The 8,860-nt window shown below is 57.9% G+C and overlaps 1 protein-coding gene across 6 annotated transcripts; it reads left to right on the top strand.

Annotated features, from left to right (window-relative positions):
* Positions 1-227: 227 nt before the first annotated feature.
* SCT (secretin) lies at positions 228-4,307 on the top strand. 6 transcript variants are annotated; one of them, XM_051963905.1, is made up of 6 exons: positions 228-337; positions 2,784-2,963; positions 3,324-3,428; positions 3,545-3,667; positions 3,857-3,973; positions 4,148-4,307. In XM_051963905.1, the coding sequence occupies exons 2-6, from the start codon at positions 2,884-2,886 to the stop codon at positions 4,284-4,286; spliced, it is 564 nt and encodes a 187-aa protein (XP_051819865.1). In that variant the 5' UTR covers positions 228-337; positions 2,784-2,883; the 3' UTR covers positions 4,287-4,307. The 6 variants fall into 6 exon arrangements, with proteins under 6 accessions (XP_051819865.1, XP_051819871.1, XP_051819870.1 ...); XM_051963911.1 differs by having other exon boundaries at positions 4,153-4,307; XM_051963910.1 differs by having other exon boundaries at positions 3,566-3,667.
* Positions 4,308-8,860: the final 4,553 nt, after the last annotated feature.

The raw sequence follows: 8,860 nt of genomic DNA on the forward strand, positions 1-8,860 counted from the left end.
GCCCCTGGAGAGGATGACAGCTGGAGGGGCGGCCTTGACCTTCCCGGCCGATCGATGGCCCCGGACTAACTGTTTGCGAAGTCGCCGGGGCGGAAACCGTGGAGCCTCCGAAAGGGCACCGGGCGGGCGTGGGGGGCGGGTACCAGGGGAACCCTGGCGCCCCGAGCCTCCGTCTCCGCCCTCGAGGTCCCAGGCCCCAGGGGATTTATAGCGAGCAAGTCCCCGAACCAAGCACTGGGGTCAGGCGGCCGCCTGGGAGGAGAAGGCAAAATAGAAACGGAGAAGGGAGAAGAAGTCCGCCGGGAGGTGAGAGCCAGTGAGCTTTCTGCCGAGGCCGGTGAGTGGAAGCCGCGGGACTGCTGCAGGCAGGGCTGAGCGGCTCCTGAGCGACGAGGCATCCTCCGGCCCTCCTCCTGCCGCTCCCGGTCTCTGTCTCTCCCAATGTCTCTGGGTCCCTGTCTCTCTGGATCCCAGTCCCTCCCAGTGTCTCTAGGTCTCGGTCTCTCCCTGTGTCTCTGGGTCTCCGTCTCTCCCAATGTCTCTGGATCTCTGTCTCTCCCAGTATCTCTGGATCTCTCTCTCTCTCTCTCCCAGTATCTCTGAGTCTCTGAATCTCCCTGTGTCTCTGTCTCTCCCAATGTTTATGGGTCCCTGTCTCTCCCAGCGTCTCTGGGTCTCTGAATCTCCCAATGTCTCTGAGTCTCTGAATCTCCCCGTATCTCTGTCTCTCCCTGTCTCACTACCCCTCTGAGAACTGTCTTCCTCTCCCTGTCTCTGTAACTCTCCCATAGGGGTCTCCTTGTCCGAGCCTTCCTTCTCTTTCCTTTTCTTTCAGTCTCTGTCTCCTTACCGCCCTAGCTCAGGCTTCCAGCTTCGGCCTCTATGATTCTGTCTGTCTCGGTCTCGGAGCGTCCGTCTTGCCCGCTTCTCGTCTCTAGCTCCTCCTTCCCCATGCCCGTTCCCGCCCCTTAGAAAGTCTCCTGCCCTGGATCTCGGATCTCGGGCGCCAGAGCGCGCTGCCCAGCTCCGGCCCCTGAGCCCGCGCTCCCTCCTTCTCAGGCTCCTGAGCCCGCGCTCCTTCCTTCTCAGGCTCCCTGCCTCTGCGCTCCCTCCTTCTCAGGCTCCTGAGCCCCCGCTCCCTCCTCCTCAGGCTCCCTGCCTCTGCGCTCCCTCCTTCTCAGGCTCCTGAGCCCCCGCTCCCTCCTTCTCAGACCCCTGAGCCCGCGTTCCCTCCTTCTCAGACCCCTGAGCCCGCGCTCCCTTCTTCTCAGGCTCCTGAGCCTCCGTCCCTCCTCAGGCTCCTGCCTCTGCGCTCCCTCCTTCTCAGGCTCCTGAGCCCCCGCTCCCTCCTCAGACCCCTGAGCCCGCGCTCCCTCCTCAGGCTCCTGAGCCCCCGCTCCCTCCTCAGCCCCTGAGCCTCCGCTCCTCCTCAGGCCCCTGAGCCTCCGCTCCTCCTCAGGCTCCCTGCCTCTGCGCTCCCTCCTTCTCAGGCTCCTGAGCCCGCGCTCCCTCCTCAGGCTCCTGAGCCCCCGCTCCCTCCTTCTCAGGCTCTTGAGCCTCCGTCCCTCCTCAGCTCCTGCCTCTGCGCTCCCTCCTTCTCAGGCTCCTGAGCCCCCGCTCCCTCCTCAGGCTCCCTGCCTCTGCGCTCCCTCCTTCTCAGGCTCCTGAGCCCGCGCTCCCTCCTCAGCCCCTGAGCCTCCGCTCCCTCCTCAGGCCCCTGAGCCCGCGCTCCCTCCTTCTCAGATCCCTGAGCCCGCGCTCGCTCCTTCTCAGACCCCTGAGCCCGCGCTCCCTCCTCAGGCCCCTGAGCCTCCGCTCCCTCCTCAGATCCCTGAGCCCCCGCTCCCTCCTTCTCAGGCTCCTGAGCCCGCGCTCCCTCCTCAGGCTCCTGAGCCCCCGCTCCCTCCTTCTCAGGCTCCTGAGCCTCCGTCCCTCCTCAGGCTCCTGCCTCTGCGCTCCCTCCTTCTCAGGCTCCTGAGGCCCCGTTCCCTCCTTCTCATGCTCCCTGCCTCTGCGCTCCCTCCTTCTCAGGCTCCTGAGCCCGCGCTCCCTCCTCAGGCCCCTGAGCCTCCGCTCCCTCCTCAGGCCCCTGAGCCCGCGCTCCCTCCTTCTCAGATCCCTGAGCCCGCGCTCCCTCCTCAGCTCCTGCCTCTGCGCTCCTCCTTCTCAGACCCCTGAGCCCGCGCTCCCTCCTTCTCAGATCCCTGAGCCCGCGCTCCCTCCTTCTCAGACCCCTGAGCCCGCGCTCCCTCCTTCTCAGACCCCTGAGCCCCGCCTCTCTCCTTCTCAGACCCCTGAGCCCGCGCTCCCTCCTTCTCAGGCTCCTGAGCCCCCGTTCCCTCCTTCTCATGCTCCCTGCCTCTGCGCTCCCTCCTTCTCAGGCTCCTGAGCCCGCGCTCCCTCCTCAGGCCCCTGAGCCTCCGCTCCCTCCTCAAGCCCCTGAGCCCGCGCTCCCTCCTTCTCAGACCCCTGAGCCCGCGCTCCCTCGTCAGGCCCCTGAGCCTCCGCTCCCTCCTCAGACCCCTGAGCCAGCGCTCCCTCCTTCTCAGACCCCTGAGCCCCGCCTCTCTCCTTCTCAGATCCCTGAGCCCGCGCTCGCTCCTTCTCAAACCCCTGAGCCCCGCCTCTCTCCTTCTCAGATCCCTGAGCCCGCGCTCGCTCCTTCTCAGACCCCTGAGCCCGCGCTCCCTCCTCAGGCCCCTGAGCCTCCGCTCCCTCCTCAGACCCCTGAGCCCGCGCTCCCTCCTTCTCAGACCCCTGAGCCCCGCCTCTCTCCTTCTCAGACCCCTGAGCCCGCGCTCCCTCCTTCTCAGGAGCTCCGAGAGCTCAGCCGTCGGACGTTTCGAATATCCCGTGTCTCCCGGCGCACAACCCTCAGTCCCCATGGCCAAAGGAGTCGGGGCCCTCGTGATCCTCTTTGCCTTCTTGATCCAAGGATCTTCTTCGCTCCCGGCTCCTCAGAGGTGAATCCTTCCCCTGCATCTTCCCACCCCGGCTCCCCTAGCTGGGTGGCTGGGGATCGGCGGACGCCAACCAGACCTGGGCTCGGGGCTCCGAGAGAGGGCGGGACTGGGCAGAGGGAGGCCACCCTCCCCTGCTCTTTCCGGGGTGCGTCCTGACCGGAGGATGCTTCGGGTCCGACCAGGGACGGGGACACGGTTAGCAACCGACGCGCTTCCCTCAGACCTCCTGCCGACTTGGCGGGCCCCAGCCGAAGCTCTCGGGTGGAACGTCTGCGGATGGGGATGGTTGGGGCACTCCTTCTCCCACACCTCCCTGGCTCGGCCTCCTCCCCCCGCCCCTCACAGCCTGTCTCCCGATAGGACTCAGCGCCACATGGACGGCGCCTTCACCAGCGAGCTGAGTCGCCTGAGGGAGAGCGCTTTCGTCCAGAGCCTGGTCCGCGCGCTGGTCGGCCTGGGGCCCAGGTGAGCGCTTCCCCGGGATGTTGGGGGAGGGGGAGGGAATCAGAGAACTGGAAGAGGGGCGCGGGGCCGAGCCGGGCCTGACGCAGCTGCCGCCACGCGCCCGCTCCGGCCCCCAGCCCGCTCCGCTGCCTCCCCAGGACCCAGAGACACTCAGACGGCGCCTTCACCAGCGAGCTCAGTAAAATAAGAGGAAACGCCCAGGTGCACCGCCTTATTCAGCAGCTGGTGGGTAAGCGCAGGTGAGAGCCGTGAGCGCGTCCGCTCCCACATGCCTTCCCCCAGACAAGTGGCCCCGCCCCACAGACACCCCGAGGTTCAGCGCCCCCCATCCCTCAACCCCCCATCCCTACAAGCGCACACTCTCCCTCTAATCACTTCCAGCTATCTGCAGGTCTGTAACACTCCCTTTTCTCTTTGTGGCCGGGAAGATCAGTCAGAGAGCCGGAGGAGGTGACTGGAAGGAGCGGGGAAAATGGGCCCCTCGCCTCGGCCCAGGACAATTCGCCCTGCCTGAAGTGGCTTCGAATGTGCCTCCCACAGAACGGGTAACTGCTCCCCTTTCCTGGAGCGCAAATGGGGCTGCGCGATCCCTCCCCTTTCCTCCCCCGGGCCATCTTGGGAGCGCGGGCGGTCTGCAGGGCTCCCTGTCCTTTCCGGGGTTTCCGGGCTGGGCCTCTGTCTCCAGGACCAGTGTTCAAGGCCCTCTTGTGACTTCTCAGTGCAGAACTTGGAGGGAGATCCCTCGGAAGCAACTGTCTCTGGCAAGTCGCTCCGTGGCCAGAAGCTGAGGCTGAAGGGAAAGGAGCCTCTCCCGGGGAGGGCGCCCAAAGGCAAAGCGCTCGCTGTCTGACTCAGTAATAAAGGAGCATCTGATACAGAGTCCGGCTCGTGTGATGGAGAGGAGGGGGTTGCGGGGAAGGCGGGGGTTGGGGGGAGGAGCGTTAGAAACAGGCGGCTCCAGAAGCAGAACGGGGCTGGGAAGCGCAAATCGTTACACTCCCGAGTCCGCAGTCAGACGCCTCCCGATCGGTCCTAGCGGAGCCCTCCCCTCACCGAGGGGTCCCTGGGCCGGGGAGGTCGGCTGAAGGGGCGGGGCTGTTCTGGCGGAGGCGCCTCGGGAGGCTCCTTCGGCCCTGAAACTTGCATCACCCTTGAGGGCCGTCCCCAAGGGCAAGGGCGGCCCTGTGGAGGAAGGAGACTCAGGAAGGGCGCAAGGAAACCAGCGGAGCTCGGACGTGCTTGAGAAAACTTCCCCTCTCCGGAGGTCATCAAACCAGAGCCCAGACCTGGGGGGGGGGGCTTCCTTGCCGGCCAGGCTAGAGACCCCAAGTTCTTTTTGCCGTTAGAATTCTGGATTGCCAAGGGATTGGGGGGCTGCTTCCCAAGGGTAGAGCTGGCCAGCCCCAGCTTCCTCCTGCACGGCCCCTCACTGATCCTGAACCACATCAAAGGTGCCCTAATCCCTTCCTTGCCCGAAACCCCTCCTCTTCCCCGAGGGTTCACTCCCTAGGAGACAACCCGACCCTTCCCTTTCTCCCTGAAAGCAGCTGCAGCCGCTGTGGATGCTTAGGCTCCCAAGGCTCTACCTCTCGCTGGCCCGGACCGGGGCTTTCTCCCCTTGTCAGTCCCCTCTCCCCTTGCCAGTCCCTTCTCCCCTTGCCAGTCCCCTCTCCCCTTGCCAGTCCCTTCTCCCCAGACTGCCCAGTCTTTTCTGGGAGATCAGCCCACAGAGGCAGAGCTTTGGAAGCAGAGCTGGAAGGGCTCTCAAGAAGCCCAGGTCCCTCTCTTCTCCTGCTCCTGCTTCCTGAGGTCTGGAAAGCTTCTCCTTAGTGAGGCTGTTGCCTGCCCCTGCAGCCCCCAATCAGGCTCCTGGCTCCATCTCTGTGGCCAAGTGGCCGTGTTAATGCCTCCTCCACCAGACAGCCAGCCTGTGTCCCCCCTCCTCTCCCCCAGGCTCCTCCTTTCCTTACTGCCCCCTGGCTGGTGATCTGGCAGCCCTTTCTGGCTCACCATCATTATCAGTTCATTGGTGTCCTTATTAAGATGCCCCCCCCCCAGGGTCAAGCCCCAGCCTTGCCTGTTGACAAGTGGTAGATGACTCTTCTGTCCCGGGCTCTGGGGACACACATGAAGGAACACCAAAGAAGCCAGCTCTGCAAGAGCTCCCGCTCCCCCAGGGAAGAGAATGTGCAAGGATCGAATGGATGTGCGGCAGTTTGGGGAGGATGGGCATTCTGTGCCTCAGTTTCCCTTTCCCATGGGGACTGATCTCAAGCACGGTTAAGCATGTGTTTCAGGATTCTGACTGGGGAGAAGGGCCCTTTGCCTCCAGTTGCTTCCCACTTTCTGATCCCTTCTCTGGTATTCCTCTCACACACCCCTGGGCTGCAGATGCTGATATTCCTAGGGAGCCACTCCTCTGTCCCAAAGAGCAGACACCTCCCAACCTTCCCTCCTCCCACCTCTGCTGCTGTCTCTTTCCCACAAGCATGTTCTGTGAATAACTCCCTATATGATCTGTCATATCTATACCATATAGATACCTCCCAGTGTGCCAGCGAGGTGGTGCAGTGGACAGAGCACCAGTCCTGGAGTCAGGAGGACCCGAGTTCAAATCTGGCCTCAGATACTTCACATTTCCTGGCTTGTGACCCTGGGCAAGCCACTTAACCCCAATGGCCTCAGCAAAAAAAACAACCAAACAAAAAATATCTCTGAGTGATGACCTGAAATTTCCAGAAATGCTCACAGGCCTTTCTGTGTCCCTGCTCCAAAGCTGGCTGTCCCTACCCCCCAGGGTCTTGGTCCTCGGTCCCCACAAATTCAGCAACTGGCTCACCTGCACCTGAGTCCCTCCCCCTTCTCCTTGCCTCTGCCTCCAGTTTGCTAAGTCACGCACTAGCTCAGACCCGTCTGGTCAGATGTCAGACCCACCAATGACTTTGCCTCGGGTACATCAGTGTCCAGTCGTGGCTCTTCCAGGGCCATGTATCCAGAGATGCTCTTATGCCCCTCCTCCCCCCATTCTGACCATCAGAGAAGCCTTTGGACCTGTTGATGCCTAACAATCCTACAGTCCACTACAGTTCTCAGATCGTTTTCAGGCAAACTACTACAGGAAAACCTGCTCCACTTTGGACTCAGGTAATTTTTTGGGACCCAAATGTCCTTGACGTGGTCAAATTCTGATTTAGTTCTTCCCCAGGCTGATCGACTTTGTCACATTATGTATGGATGACTATACTATGTCTCCAAGCTTTAGGACTTGCAAACCAAGCTGTACCCCAACCCCCTTTGGAGGGATGCGACTTGCTTGTTCCCTTTCACCAGACAGCAACTTTCCCCAAAACCGTCCGAAGCTAGCAGTGGACTATGAGCATTTGTCTGGATCATCAGGCCCCGTGGTGAAGGAGCCACCCAAGGTCTTTCTGATGTCACATCCGGGGCTGTGGATTTTCAAAAATTTAAACTTACCTGATGCCCCTGAAATGAAATTTCCCATAGTCAAAGAGGAACAGAAAGAGATTGGTCCCAAATGAGATCACACATTTCTCCATTCATTGAATACACATCTGCCCACATGCAGCTTGTTGTTTTTAAGGATATAATAAATTCAACACGTTACTTTAAAACCAATCCTGCTCCCGTTTTCTTTTGAACATCTGTTCTCTTCAATGACTTTTTGGGGAATCCTATCCCTACCTTCCTTTCCTGCCCCCTCCCACTGAAAAGAAGAAAACCATAATCTCTGTAATAACTGTGTTTAATCGAGGAAAATAAATTTACAAAAGGAAAAAGTGTCATCAGCCCTCAGACAAAAGATGGGCACCATGTTTCATCACAAGTCCTCAGGGGTTATTGCAATGATCAGATTTCTGAAGTCTTTCAAAGTTGTTTTTCTCTACATGGTTCTTCTTAGGGTACAAACTGTTCTAATTCTGTTCAAGTCACTCTGTATTAGATCATAAATGAGTCTTTCTCCCCAAGTTGCTCCATTACTTCTTGTGGCAAAACAATATCTCATTACATTTATAGACCACAGCTGATGGACACCTCCTTAGGTCCAGTGTCCTTTATCACTGAAGGATCTTGGGAGGGGTATTTCTTCCCAGTTCAGGAAGGATCAAGAGGCTATCTCTGCATCTGCTCTGGAGGTCCAGGTGTCCACTAAAGCAGCAGCAAATTTGGATCTTTCTGGGGAGGGATGAGCTTCAAAGGAGTCAGAGGAAGCCTATGGTTGGGAGCTCTGCCCTCCACCTCCAGAGAATCCCTAAGGCCCGACTGGCCTAGGGTGCCATCTGCTGGAGGCCTACTGACTGGGCCTCCTGCACCAACTTCCTCCCCTTTGACTCTGTTGATTCCAAGATCTGCAAAGTTCATCACTAAGTATTTCTCGGTGTTTGCCTTCTTAAACATCGGTTTTCTCGATGAAGATAATAGTTGTTCCTACAGTGGTGTTTTCGCTATAGACCTTGGATTCTCAACCTAGAATCTGTGTTGTTTTGTTACTGTTTTGGTTAAAGTACCCATTTATACAACCACTTTACAAATATCTCCTTTTTTTTTTTTTTTTTTTTACTTAATAGTATTTTTCCAATTACATAGAGTTTTCAATATTCATTTTTGTAAGACTATGAGTTCCAAAATGTTTCTCCCTCCCTCCTTTCCCTCTCCCTTCCTCAAGACAGCCAGCCCTCCGACATAAGTTAGTACAATGATGTTAAACATATTCCATGTTAGTCATGTTGTGAAAGAGGAATCGGAACAAAAGGAACGAGCCGTGAGAAAGAAAAATGTAAAAGGGGAAAATAGTATGTCTTCTTCTGCATTCAGAATCCATGGTTCTTTCTCTAGGTGGAGATGGATGTCCCAATGGAAGGACATCCCCTCAGTTTCCAGTTCTTTGCCGCCACGAAAAGAGCTGCTATAAAGAACTGGACATTGGGGGGATGCTCAGCAGTTGGGGAGGGGCTGAAGTTGTGGTATATGAATATAACGGGATGCCATTGTTCTATAAGGAATGAGGAATAGGGAGGGTTTTTTGTGTGTGGACACAATTGGGGTTAAGTGACTCGCCCAGGGTCACACAGCCAGGAAGTCTTAAGTGTCTGAGACCAGATGGAACAGGTAGATTTTTGGGGGGAAAAAATGGAAAGACTTCTAGGAAGTGAGCAGAATTGGGAGAGCATTGTGCACAGTTATAGCAGCGCTGTTCAATGATCAGCTGGGATGGACTTTGCTCTTCTCAGTTCTACAGCAATACGGCAACACTTTAAGACAATTCCAAAACTCATGATGAAAATGTTATCCACATCCAGAGGAAAAACTATGGAGTCTAAACTATCTCTACATGTAAATTACTGTTATGTGGGGGGAAATGAAAATAAAACTAATGGGAGATTGCCTTGATTTAGTAGTGGCTGATGAATAAA

The sequence above is a fragment of the Antechinus flavipes genome, chromosome 6 (assembly GCF_016432865.1).
Source record: "Antechinus flavipes isolate AdamAnt ecotype Samford, QLD, Australia chromosome 6, AdamAnt_v2, whole genome shotgun sequence".
NCBI lineage: Eukaryota > Metazoa > Chordata > Mammalia > Dasyuromorphia > Dasyuridae > Antechinus > Antechinus flavipes.

What these genes read in the sequence shown, in the direction of transcription:
- SCT (XM_051963905.1), top strand. Translation starts at nt 2,884, where the DNA reads ATGGCCAAAGGAGTCGGGGCCCTCGTGATCCTCTTTGCCTTCTTGATC. An exon ending in TCGCTCCCGGCTCCTCAGAG is followed by an intron (nt 2,964 to 3,323) that starts GTGAATCCTTCC and finishes GTCTCCCGATAG; the next exon opens with GACTCAGCGCCACATGGACG. An exon ending in CAGCTGGTGGGTAAGCGCAG is followed by an intron (nt 3,668 to 3,856) that starts GTGAGAGCCGTG and finishes GTGGCCGGGAAG; the next exon opens with ATCAGTCAGAGAGCCGGAGG.